Raw genomic sequence first — 22,848 nt, forward strand, 5'->3', positions numbered from 1 at the left:
AACTATCTAACATCAAGTAGCATTGATATTTGTTTTGTTTTTCATATCAAAGCACAAAGAGAAAAGTCTTTTACTTAACAGCTGATTTATACAGGAAGAGCCAATAGCAAGTCAGCCTATACTGATATATACCATATGATATCTCACTGAAGGTCATGAAATATCTTTTCAGACATTTCTCATCAGTCTTTTCCCCCCTTTTTTCTGTTTTTTGCTCTTCCTCACCCTCCAATTTTTTTATGGTTTCCCATTTTTTCTTCTCTTCTTTCAGGTATTTGTAGTTGTACCAAATGTTTCTCTTTTCTTTATTAAATTAAATTTTCTTTATTAGATTTTTGCTACATTCTCCTCTGGTTGATTGTATTTTTATTCCCTGTCTTTATGCTCATTCTGCAGTTCTTCATTTTGTGTTTGTCTTTTCAAACTCTTCTTTGTCAGAATTGGTCCCTTTGTACCAGAAATCTCTGCACTGGATCATTTGGTGTGTGCGATCTCTCGGGGTACAGCTTTCCTTTTGACAGACTTCACATACCCTTTGGAGCCAAGGTGTACCTCAGACTTATTGCTGAGACTTAGTGCCCCAGTGAAGAGGTTTAAACAAATCCTTTGTATTTTGGATAGAGTCACAAACAAAAAACACAAACACACTTTGTCCACACAGCAAACAGGATCAATTTTTAAAAAATCCATTTCTTGAATGAAATCTATTACTTATAAGGCCTCGTCTACTGTAAATATACCACTCACCTTTATCTTTTTATGGTATTCTTTCTCAACTGAAACATGAATCTAATACAAGGGATCCACATATATGAAACACATGTGTTCTACACTCTAGTCCTGGCCCAACTTCCTGTCCATTTTCAGCTTAAGAGTTTACTGATTGCTTTTAAGGCTCGTAATGGACAGACCCCAGTTTATATCACTAGTGTCGTTTGTTTATGTTCAGCTCCCAGGTCTCTCAGATTTACTGGCATAAATCTCTTACATGTCCTAAGGTCAGGCCTCAAACGAAACGGTGACAGACCTTTGCAGCTGCTGCACCACGTTTGTGAAATTGGCTACAGCTTAACACAAAAGGAGTGCCCTTCATCTCTGCTTTTGAGACTATAGGCTCAAAACTCATCTTTATTCTCTGTCCTTTCCATCCCACTTATCTCCTGTTTGCTGTTACCTCTGTAACTCTGTCTCCTGCTGTCCTCTGGTGGTTGTTGTAGTTGTTATTCATTTGCTTATTGCCGATGGCCTCTTAATTCCGTGTCCATGTTTTACATAATTACATGCACATTTGTGTATATAGGTAGTCAGTGAAAGCTTTGTTTAAATGTTCTTTATAAATAAATTTGACTTAAATCTATTAATATCTAGATAAACAGACAAATTAGAAATGTATTTCATTATTTGTGTGAACAACAAAAAATAATTTTAAAACTAAAAATAAAATAAAAACGTTCAAATGGAAATTTGATTTATAGAAACAGCAAGAGAAAAAAAAGGGGGGGGGGGGGGGTGTTACTATTGAACTGTTGCTTCAGCATTTAATGGGTTAAATCATGATAAGAGCCTTAAATAAAGATGATATCACTGAGTATCACTGAGTGAACTTTCTGTGCTGTTTTTCACAAATGTGCAAATGTTCTCATCTCTCTCCTTCGAGGTTCACGTGTGTCAGCCAAACACCTCTAACACATCTACTTTATTTATTATGATTATTTGGATTTTATGTTGATGTAAATCTGACGTTTTGGTGTCAAAAATGGAAATCTAAGTATTCTTCTATTTTCTACCACTCATGCGGGCATCCTATTGTCATTCTTATTTAATTGCTTAAGTTAATTACTTTAAACCTAAATCAGCAAAAAGTAAAAAAAACAAAAAGGTAATAGTAGTTTATTGTGGGTCTGCACTTCTGTGTGTATAAGACCAAAGCAAACACACTTCAAGCCTGACACACATTGACCTCAGGGTTTCTGTGGGACCCTTGAGTACATGTGCTTTGTTTTAGGTGAGCAAACTGCACCACCATGTGAACCCACAGCAACACTACAACTAAAGTGCTAACTGGTCGTCTTTTTTTGAAGACTAATTAGGTGTCATCGCTTTTTTTTTTTTTTTTTTAAATCACATCACATAAACACATCTACCAGACAATAGCTCACCTAATTTAACTGTTTTATTGTAAGTTATTGTGTAAAGTTCATATGTAAATTGAATAAAAATGAATGAAAATGCTGAAAAATCTAGAAGTGCACTGGTGCTGATTTTAATAGCAAAGGTTAAGTGCAGAGCTGTAGTAGCTACAGAGGGACAAAGCTGCTGAGCCATACCATGAAGTTATAGGAATGAGTTGATGAAGGTACGTTAAGAAGAGAAGTGACAATCAGTGAGCAGCAGTTTGGCTTCATGCTAACAGAAAACACCACAGATGCAATGTGTGGAGTTGCAGTGTGTCTTTAAAGATCTATGGAAAACAGAGGATGGTGCCAAGAGAGTAGCTGTGGTTCTGTATGTGAGGGTGGTGCAGGACAAGTATGAGGACAGTGAGACAGTAGTGATACGTGCAGTGGGAATGATAAATGGCTTTGAGGTGGGGGTTGTCCTGATTCAGTTTTGATGTGCTGAGAATAAACAACCAATACATAACAACAGGCAATGTTCTCTGCAACTCTGCACAAAGCTTCCTGCTCTGCATAGTTTCAGTCTGGGTAAAGAACCTAATGACCTCTGGCACAGTTTATAACTGAAAGGTAGCCTCGTTATTAAATGCATAAGACAAAATACACAGCAAATAAAACATAAAATATATTTTCCTAACAGGGTGGTATTACATGAACGATCAGTGCCTCTTCTTGTTTGCAATGGTGATGGATGGGTTGACTCCTGAGGTCAGGCAAGTCTCAATAAACTGATGTTTGCTGACAACATTGTGAGCTATACTGAGAACAGGAGGGGGAGGGAGAAGAGCCTGGAGAAGTGGAGCAATGATTTGGAGAGAAGAGGGATGAAACAAGACCACATACACTGTCACAGTGAAGACGCAAGGTGTAGAGATCAAGAATGGATGAGTTTAAATACCTGGGGTCAACTATTCAAAGCACTGGAGAATGCACAAGGGAGTGAAGAAGAGAGTGCAGGCAGGATGGAGACTAGTGTCAGGCTTGATATGTAACAAAAGGATGGCAACAAGAGTGAAAGGGAAGATTCACATGATGGTAGTAAGATCTGCTGTGATGCATGGTGTGGAGAGAGTGACACTAACAAAGACAGGAGGTGAAGCTGAAGGTGGCAGAGTGGAAGATACTAAGACTTGTTTGGTGTGAGCAGGGTGGGCAGGGTTAGAAATATATCAGAGAGAGTCAGGTTGAGCTGTGTGGAGATGAAGTTAGAAAGCCAAGGCTGATTGTGACATGCGCAGAGGAGGGATAGTGGATATAATAAACATGGTGAATATGGAGCTGACAGGCAGGAGAAAAAAAGAAGAAGACGGAGAAAAGACTTGATGTAGTAAAGGTCTAATAGTAGAGGCCTGTTCTGTTACATGCTAAGGTGAGACAGAGACATCTGCTGTACCGACCCTGAAGGTAGCAGTCAGAAGAAGAATAAGTAGAAGCAGAACACTTTAAGCTCTGCATTTGAATTCATATGAAATATTTTTTAATTCCTAATCTCGTGCATTTTGGGGTTTGCGGTTTCTATTTAATTTGTTGTATTTTTTACATTTTTTTTTTATTATATTTGTATATATAATAGGGAAGCACCACACAGGGGAATGTGAAAATCGTATAACATAGAACATATTTTTTTACACTCTTAGAAATATAAGGCGCAGAAAAGGCGACTGATTGAAACCCTCAGTTAAAGTTATCAGGCCCTATTCCGTTTTCTAAAACATGCCGACTTGTTTGATAAGACTTGAGTTTGTTTCTTTTTTTGGGGGTAAGGGTATTTATAAAAAAGGGTTTACATATTTATCTAATACGTAAAATACTCCCAGTTTGAGGTTATGAGGATGCACAAATCCTTTGGAGGTTGTTTTAGCAGGAATCAAATGTGATACAACAAAGATTTGGTGCTACTTGCTCTGGTGACCCCATGTGAAGGAAGCAGCTGAAAGTAGCTTTTCTTTGGATTCTTTGTATGAACTGCAAACCAGTTGGTTATGGTAATGTACCATAGGGCACATATGGACCCAGCACCATCGGGCTTAGGTGGGCAGCCCACTATAGGCCCCATTACTGGATATGTGGGGCACATCTGGCCCTGTGCTGTTAGGTGGGGCCCAAATAGTGCCCGAAACCTACAGTGTTGGCATATTGTTAGTTTACTGCAGGCCTACATGAGCCCCCATTGTGGCCCCCTCTCTGCTTTGCTTAGTGTGGGCAGTCCACAGTCAACCCACATCATGGGCAACCCCACTGGGCACATCTGGGCCCTACATTTCCCAACAGGACTGTGTAAAGTGTGAGTCTGCAAACCTCTGCTCTTGCCCAACACATGCCCCAAGGGGACAGGTTCTGATTGAGAACCCATCAGTTGTTTGAACTTTTCTTTGTGGCTTAATAAAACTCTTATTCCTTGTCTCATGAACCACCTCAAAGCCAAGACAAAACAAAAGGAAGGTTTTAAGACAAGTTGTCAAGCTGACCCTGTTGTTATATTCTGTGTCCATGTAATCTTTCAAATATGCCACATGTCCATGCACAAGGACATTGCTTCTGATAAGCAATGTTTTGGCTGTATCGTGTGACCATGGAAGATGGAAAACTTGTCTCTATAAAGACAAGGTCACAAAGCATGCAGATTCCTGTCATACAGTTTGCATTGTTGTTTGACCCTTTTGCAGAGATTACTGAAACTCATAAAGACAACCCGTTTGTGTGAACCTCAGTTTCTATCAGATTTTGCCAACAGAAGCTCACACATCCCAAGAAGCTTTGAAGAACATTTAATTAATTAATTAATTAAAACTAAAAAAAGAAACTCAAAACTAAACAAACAACGCGCTGCCTGCTGGAGAGATTAGAGAGAAAATGTTAGCTTCCAAGTCTTTTTAAACAGTTAGCTGAATGCCAACAGGTGTGAGCTCTCTCTGCGCCTCACACACCTGCCTGCCTCCTACACAACACCAGAGAGGGGAAAGAGCGCACAGAGTCAGTAGGGTTGTGTATTCTGTTTTATCTTGTTTTATCTTTATCTTGTCCAAGGTTTCATTTTCAAGGTTTCCCCTTTTAATTTCATTTGCAGTCGATTAAAGTTTCCACTGGTGTGTAAAGGCTGCACTTTGGCCTTTAAGGGGCTCTATCTCTTTCTTTGTGTCCTCTTTTTGTTTTTCAAGAAGTCTCTCTTTGCCCTATTACCAGAAGTAGAAGAGTCACAGCAGGCCCGGCCCTAACCAATCTGGCGCCCTAGGCAAGATTTTAGGTGGCGCCCCCCTACATCGGCAGTGTAGTGTATGTACTCACAAGAAACCGAATAGCTTTGTCTTTGACCTTTTTTTTTTACTTAAAGAAAGCAAATTCACAATCAGAATAATTAACAAGATAAAAAAATATATGAATAAATAAATGAATACAAAAAATAAAAAAATGAATATATGAAATACAATAACACTGCTTGATGCTGCTGCAAAACTGGTGGGTTGTGCTGCTGAGGTGGAGGCAACAGGAAGACCGCTTGATGCTGCTGCAAAACTGGTGGGTTGTGCTGCTGAGGTGGAGGCAACAGGAAGACCGCTTGATGCTGCTGCATCATGGCTGGGTTGTGCTGCTGAAGTGGAGGCAGCAGCGGTAGATGTGGTAGATGGCCCAGGGGTGGGATTTAGAAACTTCAACAGTGCATCTGAAGAGAGGAGTATGTGACACCACTGAGTATTAAAGTCTAATAATAAAAACATATGATTCCAGGAATAAAATGAAATGATATAATATAAATGAAAAACCAAAGAGATATATGTATGATGTTAACTGATATGCAAATTAGATTAGATTCAATTTATTGTCATCATTACAGTGAAATGCTGAATAGCAGAATGCAAAGTAACAGTATAATATCATATGAGAATGTTATGTTATGATTATCTTTGACCGAATCACAGCAGTGCTCATATTAAAAAACAGCATTCCCTCTCATGTGATATTGCTTAATTAACATTAATGATGTGCACTTTAACAACTAGGCTTACAACTATAATATATACAGGGGTGGAAAAGTGACTATTACCTGCAGGGTAAACGTTAGCTAACCAGAAGGCAATAACAATGTAAACAAAAAACACCTGCTTAAAAGATGAATACAAATGAGGAAAGGTGGGAGTACTGTAATTACCTAACGTTACATTATTATTTTCCATAACAATTTAGCCCCCTCCACAATATTAACTGACGTTAAAACAGTTAACTAGCTATTTATTGATTAGCAATTAGCGAATCATGTAACATTAGCTTAATGCTAAAAATTTAGGTTACTATCACATTCAGACAAATAATTTCATGTAGGCTAACGTTACCTACCTCTGTCTTTTTCTCGTTTCTCCTCCTCTTCTTTTCTCTTTTTTCTTCCCTGGGCACCTGACAGTTTTGGCCGTTTTGACATCTTGTGTTGACTTTTTGATGTGGTGACGTCCAAAAGGAACCATGATACGGGAAGGGAGGGGGCGCACCGTGCGGGGAGGGGGGGCGTAATGTTGTAACAAATAATATTTCTATTAAATAAGCTTTACTTTGCATTTTAATTAACGTGGGATTATTTTTTGTATTTAGAAATAATAGTACCAACTTTTTTTTTTTTTTTTCAACATTTGTGGCACTGGCGTGGCGCCCCCTGATGGACGGCGCCCTTAGCATTTGCCTATACGGCCTATGCCACGGGCCGGCCCTGAGTCACAGGGCTGTTGGTACTCGCTTTGTACCTGGTTCAGTTTTTTCAAACACTCAAACGCATTATGTAATGTAAAAAAGGGTTTACCTTTTATTTTTCAGAGTAATGATTAATAATGATTATTAATTGGCTGAGCTAACAGGTGTTAATGCTCAATGAACACTTAAAAACAGTATTTATCAAGCTAAATAGGCATAAACAATCAAATCAATATAGAACAGTCCTCTTAACACAGGAAGTGGCTTGATGAGAGTTTTTATTCCACACAACTGTGTACTGAATCACACAACTTGTTTCCTTCTTTTTTGCAGATAAGTATCTCTGTGTGAAGTGTATGTAGTGTAAAATTAAACTATGTCAAAAAATGAGGAAGAGTCTAAGTATCCTGTTTTTTCTGTAAGACAAATGGTTTCTGCTGACAACAGAGATTGAGGAATACAACCAGAATGTGGTTCTTTGTTTAGACTCGTGAAAAGCAACACTGAACATCTTGTTCTGTGTGTGATGTGACTCATACAGACTGTGGTGTCAAAGCTAAAAAATCATGGTTTCTCTGGCTGAAACCTTGACGACTTAGGGCCTTACTTAAAAAAAAAGTCATGCATGTATAATTTAAAAAGTCTTAACTGAACGTACTATAAACAATACTCGACGCATGCTCAGCATTTCAACTCAGTTTGTCAGACTCAGAGTGAACTCTTACTCGGGCAGAGGAGCCCTGTTTTAGCACTGACATGCATTCAGACACCTCATTAACGGCATCAAACTGCTTATTTGTGTTTTCATCGAAAGACATAACAACACGTTTATTTTGTCGTTTTTATTTGTCTCTCATCTCCTTGGACCGCTTCTTCCGCACTTATATGTGTTCTACAACGTGCACGAGCGCGCAGGGGAGGCAGGGGAGGGGCCGGTTGCGTTAGGAGACTTGATTGGACAATCCCGTTTCAGAACAGAAAATAACCCAATGGGCTGCAGTCAGTGTTGTCAGTGTTTGTAGGGCCGGTGCGCAGCCACAAGTGGGTCGGGCCACAGGGCAAATGCCCGATATGTCAGATTACAGGTCGAGGCCTGTTTGCGAGCATGGTCGTCGCTGTTATTGAATTTCCATGGCTTTGATAAACAGGCGGCTTGTTATTACCACCTAATGGCAATGTTTTGCATATCATTTTAAGCGAATATATATCTGTCTTCCTTTCTGTCCTTGATCCCACTTTAGGAGTGGGATGATGGGCCAGAGTATAAGTCGTGTTTTAAGTCATAAAGCTCAATGCATGCTACAGCTATACCATTCATTATGTTTCTTTTTCTATTTTTGAGTCAATAATAAAACAAAAACAAATTAAGACAAATTTAATTATGGGCGTTGTGTTGACCCATTTTGATTCAAGGAAAGAAGTTCAAGGAAGGTAACTCAGCTTGTCTCGTGCCATTACAATCAGTACGTGGTTTCAACAGATATTAGAGCGAGATAACAGTCACGCAATTAATAGTGACGTGGCAGAGACTGCCTCGTCCTATGGCATCGCTTTATTGCGCTGTTATGTTTTGTTTGCAGATGCTCTCAGATGATTTTGCATCTCAGCGCGTTAAGTTTCATTTCTCCGGCCTGACTGACTCTCTGGGTGTGCCTGCTTTTAGTCTCCGAGCATGACTGTTTCAGTACGCAGCAGATAGCATAGAGGTGCTCCGCCCATGCGGGCGGTCAAGGAATGGAAAGCTAAAGCCCAGTCTTAGGGTATTGCTTTATGAAATAAACACAAGCTGTGCGTTGATGCGTTACATCCGCATTTAGACGATCGGCACGGACGATTTAGGATATACTCTGATAATATCAACTACTGATCATGGTTAATGTGAAGTTATCTATCCGCTGCCAAATTGGACTCGAGTTCTTCGAGTTTTTGAAGGAGACTAATCGAGTATCCATCACAGACAGGATTCAGCTGAGAGACATTTACAACAATGAGTTCCGGATGAGGTGGGTTCTTGATCACTGTTATTTATAAAAGTATCCATAACCAAAAACTGCAGTAAAAGTTGAAGTACTGAATCGACTTCTTGAAGTAAAAGCCAAAAAGTGCAGGCTCTGAAATGTACTCAAAGTGAGAACGTAAAAAAGTAGGTCCTTGAGGGAATTCTACCACCAATTTTTGTGCAACTGAACCTTGTGCCAAATTAATATAAGACTGAAATCAGTCTGTTATGTAGGATACCAGCAAAACAAACAAATTTATATATATAAATTTTTCTTCTGATGTCTACATTGTGGAGGGTGACTTTGCCTTGAGTACAATCAGAGGTTAAAGTGGAATTCGGCTGGTATGGAAGCCCTAAGATCAGTTGTTGTCGTTTAGTGGGGAAAAGAATGATAACTCACAATTTTATGATCGGCTAACCTGCTGCTCTTTGTGGATTTACAGAAATGAATTGAACAAGATGTCAGCAGATGTTTCACAACCTATCTCGGCTTTTTTCCATTTCCTAAACAAACAGCATTGGTATAAATTTTACAGGTCATACACAGATGTGATTGAAAATGACGACATTAATCTTTAAATCTGTATCAGAAATCACTGTGCAGTCCTTCCCTTTACACATAACCCCTCTTTTTCCTTTTGTCTCCTGTCTGTCTTACAATTTTCTCCATCTCTGACTAAAGTTAGAATTCTCTCCCTGAAAAAGCAGCAGTACAGCAGGTGGACCTTTCGTTAGCAACACTGTGCGGCAGACTGCGCACAGTTTGTGTTCTTGCTGATGTTTGTTGAGTTAATAGAAATGTTGCATTTGATATTTTCTGCCACTTGAAAAGTGAACTTACTTTGTTACCAATGATATTCTTTGTAAACACTTCAGGAATCCAGAGGCCAAAGATCCAAACTTTGGGTCAGTCCTGTATGCCCTGAAAGTGTCCAACAAAATAACAAGACGAAGAGACACTATTCGTTTCAACTCCAAGGTATGCACTACTCCTCTTTCATTATCTGTTATACCAGAATCTCTAACGGTACATGTGTTTCTTAACAATTACTGATTTCAATGATTGATTGATTGATTTTTTACCATAAAACTTACATTTTCACATTTTATTTAAGCACATCACTCAGTCTTGTAGTTGAGATAACAAGGCATGTCTGATATTTTTTTAGAATCTCTCAGTGATACAACTTCAAATGAAACATTTAAATTTAAAATCAGTTAATCATACAGGTAAATAATGTTTATCTGATGAAACAAAAACAAAAACAAAATACTGGAGGCTGATTATAGCCCAATGAAATGAATCTTAGCCTTTAGTCATTGTTGGGTAAAGTCCAGATGGCAGCTCGTGGATTGAGGTAGGTGCGGTGCTGGTGTTGAGTTGGTGATCACGTGCCACACTGATGTTCCAGTGCTACAGTGTCAATGGAAAATTGTATTTAGTAGTCAGTATAATCTTTTAGTGATATAAGTTTGCTTATGGTAGGATGCTGTTTGTAGTTATTTGGTAGTGACAGGATGTGTGATTTTTAGCAGGCTTGGTTCACCCCCACATCCTGGGAGCATGGGAGAGGTCGTACCTTGTTTTATTGTTTTAACGTAGCTATGTCTGTTTTAGTCTAAGTGCTTTAACTGCTGGACTTCCTCACCGTGCCATCTAGGGTGGGGGAGACTACCCTCTTTATGACCAAGGATGTACCTTTTGTGCTTTCATGTTATATGACCCTTTGATCAACACACACACACACACACACACACACACACACACACACACACACACACACACACACTGGAGTCTCTTAGAGTGGAGGCCGCCCTTGCTAGCAAGAAGTTCTGTGTGTTTCTCTTCTCTGAGTCTTTACTGAAGAAGTGTTTTAGAACATTTTCCCTAACATACAGTATAAAGAAGAACAGGGCTTTATTTGGAATATCTATTCCTTAATTGTGTTTACATCAAGCGTCAGGATACAGCTAATCCGCTGACATTATGCAAATGTTTTTACAGTGACTGTGAGGCATATATACCACTTAGGCATCAGCAAAGACTTCATTGTTAGCTGTTACTTCCTGTTTCTCCAGTGCACAATAGTGAACATATTTTTATTTGGTTTTCAAGGTTTTATGTTTTCAACATTTGACAATAAAATGAATAAATGAAACAATTTTTTCCAAATTGTGATGTTTTTACAGATATAATACAGGTCATTGATAGTAGTCGTAGTTTCTCTGACAGTGTTTATCATTTTGGTAATTTCCTTCTGTGACTTTTCCAGAATAACTTTTGTATTTTAATATAACCGTACCAATAAAACAGTTATCTGCCCTTCCATTTTCATACCTGAGAATGCCACAGAGTTAAATCTGGGCTATGCAGGCTTATTTTTTTTAATGTAAAAAGGCAAACTTCTTGGTTATCACAGAGGAGGTCAAAGAGTAAAGCTATTCTCAACCTGTTATATGTTGATATATATGAGTGTTCATATCTTATCTCATATCCCTCCCCGTTGCTTGGCTCTTGCTTGCTCACAAGGGGTCGTCTGATTGTTGGGGTTTTCTGTGTATTATTGTGTCTGTCTGTCCGTCCGTCCATCCGTTCAGCATTTTGAGCACTTTTTAGCTGTTTTCGTGCCTTTGGAAGGATTTTATCAGCAGGATAGCACTAAAACCATCTAAGAGACCATCATGAACTTCACACACGTGTAACAGTTGAAATCAAAGTGATGATTTATTTGGAGGGAGTGTGCTTTGAGCCATGAGTACTTAATAAAGGTTATCCCAGCACAAAGGTAGAGCTGCAATCTGTTCTTTTAGCAACATAAATGTTACATCAGAGAAATTTATTGAAATGGGCTTTTGAAATTGGTATTGTGAGTTTTAAATCATGATGTGCCATCTACTGTACACCTCATGTATTCTAACTTCAGTGTTAGAGGAGGTGCAAGTGGAAGCAAAGTTCATATTTACAGTAAACATTCTTACCCTAGTTTGCTATTGACAGAGGGCAACTGTTTCCTTGTTTTCAGCATGTTTGACCTCACCTCATAGTAAAAAGCCAAACAGGTTCTAAAAGACATTAAGGTATTATTATTGTCTAAAACAAAACTGGTTCAGCTTGCTCTTCTTCTTCTTTTTTGTATTTGTTAATAGGAGGATCATTAATTGTGTTATTAATGGTTAAAATAAAATAGCTTTTTTTTTTTTATAGGACAACATTTTATAGGACTTAATATTCTTAAACTGTCCACAGGAATCAGTTTAAAATTTTGAAGTCAAAGCGAGTTAAGGAATCAGAGTTCACGTAAGGACAGGATGCTGTCACTTCCTCAAAAATACATCCTGTTGTCTGAAGAAAATACTTCAGAGTTTCTTAAGACGACGCTCATTCTCTTTCTTGGTTGCAACTTTATAAGCTCAGATAAATAAAGCCAGAAACGTGACAGTGGTTTTTCTTTTTCTAAATCCTAAAATAAAACTGACATGAAGTGATGATCCACACAGGCCAAAGCTCTTTACGTGGACCAGTGGCAGTGGCAGAGAGACCGTAAACCGACGCCTGCCCAGAATGGAGCAGCCAGTCCGGGGATGGGACAGACAGCAGCCTCTGCAGATGAGGCAGAGACAGGAGTAAGATACCGGAGGAAAACGGCCAGTCTCCTGATGAACAAACTCAAGTCAGAGAGGTAACCTGGCACAATGCAACTCACAGTGTGAACATGCTTTTTATTTTTAAGGCAAACCATTAGGAATGTTTTTGTTTAATGAGTAAATGAAATGTGAAACATGGGAAAACACAACTCATGTGCTGTGGCAAACAGGCCAGGCATGTATGCAGAACATGGAGGTGCGAGTGTGGCTACTTCAGTCCATTAACCTCTGTCACTCACTCAGAGCATCCGCCTCTGCTGCCTGTATTACTTCTGCATGCAGCTAGAAAAGAAAGGCAAACGTGAAAGAAGTGGCCTGAACCCCTGCAGTAAAACAGTGAATCAATGCCTCTGATCTTCTCCCACCTACAGAACCCACTTCATATCTGACAAAAATGGGATCAGCATCACATCCGAACGTTCGTTTGAGAATGGAAAACTTCACTTACGTGTGGAAGAGACCTTTGAGGTATTTAAGCCATCAGATTGCAATGTTCCCCGATATATACATGTGCTTACAAACAAACAAAGAAAAAACTTTACAAAATGATGTGTTTTGCTAACAGAGTGAGATAACCCTGCATGTGAAGAACACTGGAACAGAAACTGTGTATTTCACCTACTACACACCTCTACACTGGCTCAAGTGCTTGTCGCTGGTTGACGAGCAGAAAGTGACCAAACAGAACCCCCTGACACTAAAACCAGGTGACGCGAGCATTACAGATAAGCTAGCTCGTTTGACTCACATTTGACTCACAGATTACAGGTTGAATTTGACCATTAATGCACTCAACATCCGGGTTTCAGGTGACAGCTATAAAATCCAGGCTGTCTTCCGCTTCAGCTTGGTTGGTTTCTATCCAGCTACACTCGCCTTTGAATTCAAACCAGACCTGCAGCCATCCTCTGCTGCATTTTACATTGTGCGCTTTATTGAGGCTGAATGTGTAACTTCCTTGGGACTGGAGCTAGCACCTACAGCCCCCTACAAACCTCGCTCCATCCCCGCCTGGACTCCTGAGGTTGATTGCATGACTGTGGAAGGGGTGCCACCTGAAGGGTACTAAGCTTTATTTAGCTGTTAAACGTACTCTGTAAATGTACAAAAATACATTTTCTGTCTCTTTTATAATACTACACCTTTATTTGTCTCCTTAAGGCTGGCATTAATACATCTAAAATACGTGGTTAAGCTGAAAGAGTATCGAGTACCATCATACATCCGTAACCTCCTTACATCACTGAAGTACTCATCATTCAATGCTAAAAGGTAAGAAAGAGCCTTGAGATTGTGGTAAATGTTAAATGGTAGTTTGCCTCACTCATGTTTATTTTCCATTAGTTTTTTATGAGGTTAAAGTGTTTTAAAAATTGCAGTGTTATCAGTTTGTTGTCAGTGTCTTCTGATTTCACTAATCTGGTGACATCTTTTATGATATTTAACAATGATCTCTTTTGAGACAATAGGACAAAAACATAGATTAACTAGAGGGGCAGTGGAAGAACATACACCAAGGCAATGTTATTTCAATTCCATTCTGCACTAAAACTAATTTAGTCTTCTTCTTTTTTTTTTGAACACCTCTCCACCAAAGCAGTTTTACACAACTTTTCTGTGTGTTATCGATCGTAAATGTATGTGAATGTCCTTCCCAGCTGGATGGGATGTTAGTTGGTCTTCCACATTGTGGGAAAGGAGCAGGTGCTTTTACCACTAGAAAGTGGGCATGATGTCTAGTTTGCCCTGCATATCCAGTATTTCCAGTAGTGACAATCCTTCTAAAAGACACTGCTGTTTGCTATATGTGAGAAAGGGCGACTGTGGAAAACACGTCATCTCATTCTCCTGAGATTGTCCTAAATTTGTGTGTGATATGGCTCAATTTTTCATAAAATTCAAGCTTGGTAGTTTTTGTGTAATCTTGGTGACAAACAGCAATGATCAGCAATTAAGAAATTGATGTGATCTACTGAGATCCTCTAATCTCAACTCAGCTTCTGTGATATGATTTGCAGTATACAATGTCATCTGTTTTTCATGTGGTGTGTCTCAAAGAGCCATACTGGAGAGTCCCTTGAACTGGGAGAACTACACAGAGAGGTTCCAGGTGCTGCTGTATCTGGAGGAGCTTCAGATGGAGGTGGACATCAAGAGATACAACATCCCCAACACTGACAGAGGACATGCTACCATGACTAAAGACAAAACGAACAAGAAGCTTCTTGTTCTGGAGGTAAATGTATCAGATATGTCAGATATATGATTCTGATCACATTTAGTTGATACCATTAGTTCAATTATAAAAATGTATAAGACCAACTAACAGCTCAGCCTCTCTTAGTGCTATATGTAATATGGTGAGAAAGAACAGTACAACACCTGAAAAATTAAAGAAATAAGCAAGTTGTTAGTGAGCATATAACTGAAGGTTTCATTCATTTCATGAAGAGTTATAAAAATTAACACTGAAAAATACCCCTCAGTTATGAAGGTCATTCATTTAAACCCATATCAAACTCATACAAAACATACTACATACCTAAATATGGTCATTCTTCACTGACCCATTCATATGTTAAGCTTGTTTTTCATGTCGGTTCCTAAAAATGACAAGGACCTCTACACAACCTTGACTGCTTGTGGCAGCTTGTGGGACACATTCAGCTCATGTTTGTGTCATCACGGTTATCCTTGTGACAGATAGCTCTTGTCCCTTTTCCCAGGTGCCTGGTGTGGCTGAGAACCGTCCCTCTGTGCTCCGAGGAGATAAGCTGCTGGTGTATCCTGTTGGAGAACCAGGGGTCAAGTACTGTGGCTACGTCCACAGTGTGCACCTGGACAGTGTTAAACTGGGTTTCAGCTCCCAGTAAGATGATGACTGTTTAGCATTATAAAAGTACAAATCAAGGGAGATTAATACATTTCTAGTAAAGTGATATTTGTGGCATCTTAGGTTTTGTGAATTTCTTTACAGGTTGGTCAGCCGCTTTGTAGAAGGTATGAAGTTCAGTGTTGAGTTCACTATAACCCGCCTGACTCTGCGTCTCCAGCACAGAGCGGCAGAACTGGCTTCTTCATATAGACTGGAAAGCGTGTTGTTTCCTGCTGAACCCAACATGTCCTTTCAGCCAAAGGACCTTCCCAATCTCAGGTTAGAAACTCTAGTGGACTGATCACATACTTTTTTTAATACACAGTGCATGTGTTATCCTTTTTCTCTACATGTAAATAAATAATGGATGATCATCAGTGCTGCACTACTCAGCCGAGGCTGAAATTTTGGTTCTCTGTATACACTTAAAATGTATAAATCATCCTGAAATGACAGGAGTGATTCAGGCATGTGATTCAGCTCTAAAATTATTCCTTTTTTTCCATTTATTTTTCCATCAACAGGCTGTTTGATAGGCAGCTGGAGAAAAATCCAGAGCAATATCAGGCAGTACAACACATTGTAGCTGGCTCATCCAAACCTGCCCCCTACCTGATTTTTGGTCCACCTGGAACTGGTACTGGGTCCCAAAGATTGCTACCCCTCTGCTTTTGAGCTGCTATAGAAGGAACTTATCATAAGTCTGAAAATGCAACTCAGCTGATGCCGTTTTTATGTTTCCTGTTCTATTCAGGAAAAACAGTGACTGTGGTGGAGGCCATCAAGCAGATAGAGAAGACACAAGCTAACTGCTACATTCTGGCATGCGCTCCAACCAACAGTGCTGCTGATCTGCTTTGCAAGAGGATTCTGGAGCATGTGGACAAGCGTAAAGTATATCGCATGTATGCCAGCAGCTGGGACCCAAAACTTGTTCCTGATGAACTAATGGTCAGTGCTGGGAGTTCATTTAATGAAAATGATTTGTTTTTCTTTTTTAATGGAGATGCAGTTTATCAAGAAACTAACTCTGCATTACCTTTCATTCACCTGTGATATTAGAGCAAACTTTCATTCAGTAGTTTACATTTAAGTATCTACTATATGTGAAATGCACTTCATGACTGTAATGTTCATGCATGACACACTGAATGAGGACTCACTCACTCATTTCTTAACCACAGTGTTGATGTGCGTTCTAGTGCTTGATGCTATTGTATTAAGTCTCACTGAGGTTTATGATACGATGGCACTTTACAGGAATGCTCTAACCTGGTTGGGGAGTGTTACATTTTCCCTGCTAAAGAAGAGCTGATGACGTATAAGATCATGGTCACCACCCTGTTTACTGCCGGAAGGTAGTGAATGACTCACACTGCAGTCATATCTGCATGACACTGTCTATAACATTAACACAACATTAAACATGACAGATGAACGTGGCAAATATGACTTTGTGCCATGTAAAGATTTGTTGATCTGTGCAGATTCGTCTCAGGTGACATTCCAGCAGAACATTTCACTCATGTGTTTATTGATGAGGCTGGACATGCTGTGGAGACTGAGTGTATAATACCATTGGCAGGTATAAACAACAAAGAGTTTTCCTTTCTAGAGCTGTACTAAATTTGATTTATATGATGATTGATTTTTGTTATTTTGTGGGACCAAAGGGTTGCTTGATGCAACGGCTGGTCAGGTTGTTCTGGCTGGAGACCCCAAGCAGCTTGGCCCCATTCTTAGATCTCCTTATGCTCTGAAATACGGCATGGGTAAGTACAGACGTAAGAACACTTATGTTGCCTTGCGCACAAATCTACTGTAATACAGAGAAATAAGGCTACATAGTATTTTTCCTCCTCCCACAGTCCAAGGACGTGCGTGTTTTTGGGGATTCTGAATTGGCCACAAGGTGCTGAGAAAGAGTATTCCAGATGTGACATTTGTTTTGAGTGTGTTGATGGAGAAGTACAGAAAAGGTCAGAAGATGTTGCACTGTGTCTTTGTGGATCTAAAGAAAGCAGATGATAGAGTGCCAACAAAGGAGCTGTGGTACTGCATGAAGAAGTCAAGAGTGGCAGAGAAATATGTGAGAGTGGTGCATGAGGACAGCGAGACAGTGGTGAGGTGTGGAGTAAAGGGTGTGGGATTACATCAAGGATTGGCTCTGATCTCCTTCTTGCTTGCTGAGCTTGACATATTAAAATTTTCTTTGAGAGTGACCAGAATAAACGGGATTAGAAATGAGTACATCAGAGGGACAGCTTAGGTTGAGCAGAGATGGTTTGGACATGTGCAGAGGAGGGAAAGTAGATATGCTGGACACAAGATGTTGAATGTGGACTGAACGGGCAAAAAGAAAAGAGGAAGGCCACAAAGAAGATTCATGGATGTAGTGAGATGGAGGCAGATGAGCTACTGTGGCGACCCCTGGATAGCCTTCAGCCCCCCCCCCATGGCCCTGGCTTGGACAAGTGGTTAAAAAAAAAAAGATGAATGAATGGATGGATACTGCCCGGAACTGTTTCCCTGTGTGTAGCAAACTGACATTTGGTTTTAAAAACTCTGTGCTGTCTACAGGAGTGTCCCTCTTGGAGCGGCTGATGAATAACTTCTCTGTGTACCAGAAGAACGCTGATGGTGTGTTCAGCAAACGTTTTGTTACCAAGCTGCTGCGTAACTACAGGTGTGCTAGAAGAGAGTCTAAGGATGCTCGGTGACAAAAACTTGATTTGCTTGATTTGCAACAATGTGCATTTTTCTTTCAGGTCTCATCCTGCCATTCTCAAAATTCCCAATGAGCTTTTCTATGACGGGGAGCTGCAGGCTTGTGCAGATGAGTACGCACGAAACTTCTACTGCAACTGGGAAGAGCTACCAAAAAAGGTAGTGATTCTTCTTTTAACAAGTGTGCACTGTGCAGTGTATGTACAATTCACTAGCTGGGACCACATCCTCTGTAATGATGGGCGATGAGGGATGAGGAAGTGTGAACTGGTGCTGCGGTTTGGGGAAGGCCTCGGAGGGGACTGGCGACCAGTGATGGGAATAACGGCGTTACTTTTTTCAGTAACAAGTAATCTAACTAATTACTATTCCTATCCGGTTGTTCAGTGATGACGCGACGAATCCTACTTCCGGGTCTAAAGTAGTCTGCGTTTAATGTGGCTTTTGTGTTGTTAACATGTTTAATGTTTTGTATTTTCTTTTATTTAATCTCAAAAAGCTCCTAAAACAGTCAGTGATCACTGTTGACCTCCCTCGGCTTTTATTACCGCTAATCATTTATTTAAGCTCAGTTTTTAAAACCTTAGGATGTAACTACAGTCCAGCCCATGCAGCAGTATATGAATGACTAACCTCGTATTGTGGATGGATTATCTCAGTTGTTCTCCTGGCTGAAGTTTGGTCCTTTTACAGCATCCTGCCATGCGATTACATTTGTTTCTGACCACCGAGAAAACTCACGTTAACTTTTATCGAGTGGAAAAAAAGTTAGCTTGTTTATATTATGCTAACATAGCTGTGTCGCTAGCGGTCACGTAGCACATCATTATATACCAGCTAGCCCAACTTCAGTAACCCTACAAACGTCACTGCTGTTTAGTTTCTGTCTTCATTTATGCTGGAAGTGATAACAGAGCTGTACGTTTGAATTTGTTTCCAAAACCCCGCAGTCAGGACATGCTATATTGTATTTAGATAGAAGCTAGCGAGCTAACTCCCTGCTAACTTCTAACTCCGTTAAATGTCATAAATTCCGTTTTCATGGATGCCTGGATGTTAAACTCAATTGTTACACCTGGTAGAGCAGAAGGCTGATCATTTTATTAAAGATGAAAGACTTTAGACAGTTTTTCAACTCTCAGTAATGCCACAGTGATCGTTTGATATATGGACCTGCAGCGGAGTTTAGACCCAGACACGGCTAGTGACGTCAGACTGAACAACCGGATTGTTACAATGCCGTTACAGTTACTAACAAGGAAACGCGGTCCGTTACTATTTTTCAACAAACAGACGGTTGAAGCTGTATTCAGCTGTAAGTAATCTGGACGCTGCAGCTTTAAGCAGCTGCGCGCTCCCGCGGACGATAATCACAACACCTGAGTGCTGCTGTTTGACTGAGCAAGAATAAAGTAGTCATGGTAAGCCAATCACATGACCACTTAAAGACAAAGCAACAAGGTGACATATACCAGTTTTTAAATTGTGTTGATAGGCCACTTAAAACCAGAGTCATGATAAACAAGATATATGCCTGTTTATTCCTCAATAGTGTCGTCACGTAAGGACAGCGCTAGCAAGCACTCTCTTCTTATGCCCCCCCCCTAACAGGGGAAGTTTTAGGAGTAGAAAAAGAGAGCGAGCGAGTTTTGAGACGTGAGAGATTTGTGACGTTTAGCGTGTTTGGAGTGTGTAGTTAATGTGCTGTCTTGTGTAGTTAGTGTGTTGTGGATAGTTTTGTGTTGTGTGTCAGAACAATGAGGCGACTGCTGTCTCCAGGTAGAAACAGCAGTGATACACCTGCTGCTGTCAGAGCTGCAGGTATCAGGCTGTGATGTTTCCTTTATAGTGGACAGAAATGATGTTTTTGCAGTGGCACAAATAATTTGTGGCATCTTATTGAAGAACAGCTGATTGTTCTGTAAATAGTTTGAAATGGTTATTTAAAAAAATCAAGGTAAAAGGTAAATGGATGCAAATAACTTTGTTGTTTGCAAAACTTGTGCATAGGATTTTAAAATTGACAATTTATATTTTCATTTAACATTATGAAATATGATTCATTAAACATGTTTGTGGTTGTTACAGTAAAAAATATAACCTTTTTCTCCTCGGATTTAGTTTTTTTTGTCTGATTTTAGATCAATTGTGTTAATACAGTCTGTAAAAAATGAAAACATAACTGTAGATTCAGACACGTGAGGTTGTGCTGAAAAGGATGAGACCAAACAAGTAAATAGTTTTTAAAGGTGAAATGTGGAGGAAACATCAAAAGTAGTTAAAAATGGACAATTATACCCTGGACCCCAGAGGGTTAAACATTTTTTTTAAAGTAACGCAATAGTTACTTTTCAAGTAATTAATTACTTTTAGAATATTGTAACTCAGTTACTTTTTTTGAAGAAGTAACTAGTAACTATAATTAATTACTTTTTCAAAGTAACTTGCCCCGGGCCGGGCAGATCCCCAGGTACTAACGAGAAATGAATGAAAGGAAAAGAGGAGAAGAGAGGGAAAATGGGGGGGGGGGGCATGAAAATGAGAACAGCAGGTATTGGTGAAGGGGGGCTTTTATAGCCTGAGGCCGGAGGGGGCGTGAAGGAGGAGTGGTCCCGCTCCTGAAATTCAGATGATATCTCCACATAATTCATTTACACATCCAGTCTTCTTCTACTGCTTTTGGAAATCAAAGCAACAAAAGCTTTGCTGCAACTACTCAGAGCAGTGAGGTAGTTAAAAGTTTCACCAATTCAAAATTTATGTCTTTCAGAACTTCCCAGTGATCTTCCATGGGGTGACTGGCATTGACAAACGTGAGGCCAGCAGTCCTTCTTTCTTCAATGTAGCTGAAGTGGAGGTGCTGATGGACTATGTGCGGAAACTGCTGCAGGCACAAGGCAAGAAGGGCGTGGCAAAGATTGCACCCCGAGACATAGGCATCATCGCCCCCTACAGGAAGCAGGTGTGATTAAATTTTTTTTATGTAGTGGTTACAAACCTTTGCTATAACTACAAATGAACACACGTGGATAAGATGCAGATTTAAAGGTGTGGTTAGTGGTTATGTTTTTCTTTGTGTCACACAGGTGCAGAAAATCCGCAAGGCACTGGAAAAAATTGGTCTGGAAAAAGAATTTCAATTTATGAGTATGGAAAACCTTAAGGTAACTAAATGTTGGAGAGTAAAAGACTTCAAAACACAGAGTAGCAAGTGTGTCAGAAATGCATATTTGTGTGTGTGTGTCAGGTTGGTTCAGTGGAGGAGTTCCAGGGCCAGGAGAGGAGAGTGATTTTGGTGTCTACAGTTCGAAGCAGCCCCGATTACACAGAGATGGACAAAAAGTTCAACCTGGGCTTTGTCAAAAACGAGAAGGTAAATAACGCAATCCCATACACAGACACACAAAATGAAGAGCCTGCATTTACAGATTATTGTGACACGTTCTTTTGTTGTCCAGAGATTTAATGTGGCTGTGACTCGAGCTAAAGCCCTGCTGATTGTGGTGGGAAACCCCAGAATTTTGGAAACAGATTCCACCTGGGCCCGGCACGTGACACACTCCTACTTCCGCTTTCAGCAAACGTTAAATTTTAAACTCAGCTTTAAATTTGAACGAGTGATCTGTGCTGACTTTCTTGTTCACTCTTTCTCTGTTCGCCTGCAGCTTCATCCAGTACTGCAGAGATGAAGGAGGTTACACTGGATTCATTCGGGCAGAGGAAGATGAATATGTGGTAGCTCGACTTCAAGCACTTTACATCTCAATTGAGGCCAAAGGTAGCAAACAAAGGCTAATTACAATAATTGTGCCACTGACCAAAAACATATGAAACTGAGGGTAATTCTTTCATAAATACCTTCCTCATATGAACATGTTAAAATTCTCCACCTTGAATTTTGCTTTTCACACCAGTTGAGACTGCAGAGAGTGTCATTCAGCAGCAGCTGGACCCTGAGTGGAGGAATGACATGTGAGCCAAAGGAGAGCCCCAAAAGCTGTTCAGAGGAATTCATTTCAGCACCATCAAACTGTCCTAAATGAACACTTTGCTATATCAAATGTCCAACAAAGATATAATTTTACTCTATGATCCTGACCAAAGACAATGATAGACATAACTGTATTGTGTTTAGAGCAAGTATATTGTCTCAGGGAACTGCACCACTAACACCAGCAACTTGTCACAATTACATGGTGACAATAAATCTTAAGACTGAAGAGTTCCTCGAGCAGCTTTTCCAGCACTAGGAGAACAGATGGAGCAGTCTACTCAGTGCATAGGATCGAAAAAACGTGCACTTTATATGCAAGGATTCTTCTGTGTCATCTGATCAAAGCACCAGATAGTCAATAGAATCCAAAAGGAGTGGTTACGGACCTATGCTTGACTTTGCGAAGGAACAAATTACTTAAATTTACAGTTTTAAATTGATCTGTTTGTTAACTGAAATGCACATGCAGTGTTGCCTGCCCATGTATGAAAATTTCAATGCATTTTTTAATTACGATTACTGAACACAGAAATTTTGTTCGTTTTTAAGCAAATTATTAAATAAATCTAAGATGACAACACACGAGGTCACTTGAATGTTCAAACCTACCAATTTTGTTTTGTTTTTTTTTTTACTTGTAAGTCTGAGGTCTCTTTAATTCTCATTTTAAATATTATACCAAGGGGATGCCAAAAGAAAGTTAAATGCTGATTTACTTATAGAATAGAAGTCAGTTGTAATAAATAAGAGT

At 39.8% G+C, this 22,848-nt stretch overlaps 1 protein-coding gene across 2 annotated transcripts; it reads left to right on the forward strand.

Annotated features, from left to right (window-relative positions):
* The first annotated feature begins 8,602 nt into the window (after positions 1-8,602).
* LOC146610235 (putative RNA helicase mov-10-B.2) lies at positions 8,603-22,668 on the forward strand. Of its 2 annotated transcripts, XM_085344665.1 has the most exons (23): positions 8,603-8,857; positions 9,733-9,835; positions 12,355-12,536; positions 12,873-12,969; positions 13,067-13,208; positions 13,311-13,563; positions 13,663-13,773; positions 14,560-14,737; positions 15,228-15,370; positions 15,479-15,655; positions 15,901-16,013; positions 16,131-16,327; positions 16,637-16,734; positions 16,864-16,961; positions 17,050-17,148; positions 17,957-18,062; positions 18,145-18,262; positions 20,874-21,065; positions 21,190-21,267; positions 21,351-21,476; positions 21,562-21,650; positions 21,769-21,881; positions 22,018-22,668. In XM_085344665.1, the coding sequence occupies exons 1-23, from the start codon at positions 8,724-8,726 to the stop codon at positions 22,077-22,079; spliced, it is 3,009 nt and encodes a 1,002-aa protein (XP_085200791.1). In that variant the 5' UTR covers positions 8,603-8,723; the 3' UTR covers positions 22,080-22,668. The 2 variants fall into 2 exon arrangements, with proteins under 2 accessions (XP_085200791.1, XP_085200792.1); XM_085344666.1 differs by lacking the exons at positions 21,562-21,650; positions 22,018-22,668 and having other exon boundaries at positions 21,769-21,851.
* Positions 22,669-22,848: the final 180 nt, after the last annotated feature.

This window comes from Diplotaxodon limnothrissa, linkage group LG20, assembly GCF_057381915.1.
Source record: "Diplotaxodon limnothrissa isolate DT_005_m linkage group LG20, D_limnothrissa_male_GT1.1, whole genome shotgun sequence".
NCBI classification, from domain to species: domain Eukaryota; kingdom Metazoa; phylum Chordata; class Actinopteri; order Cichliformes; family Cichlidae; genus Diplotaxodon; species Diplotaxodon limnothrissa.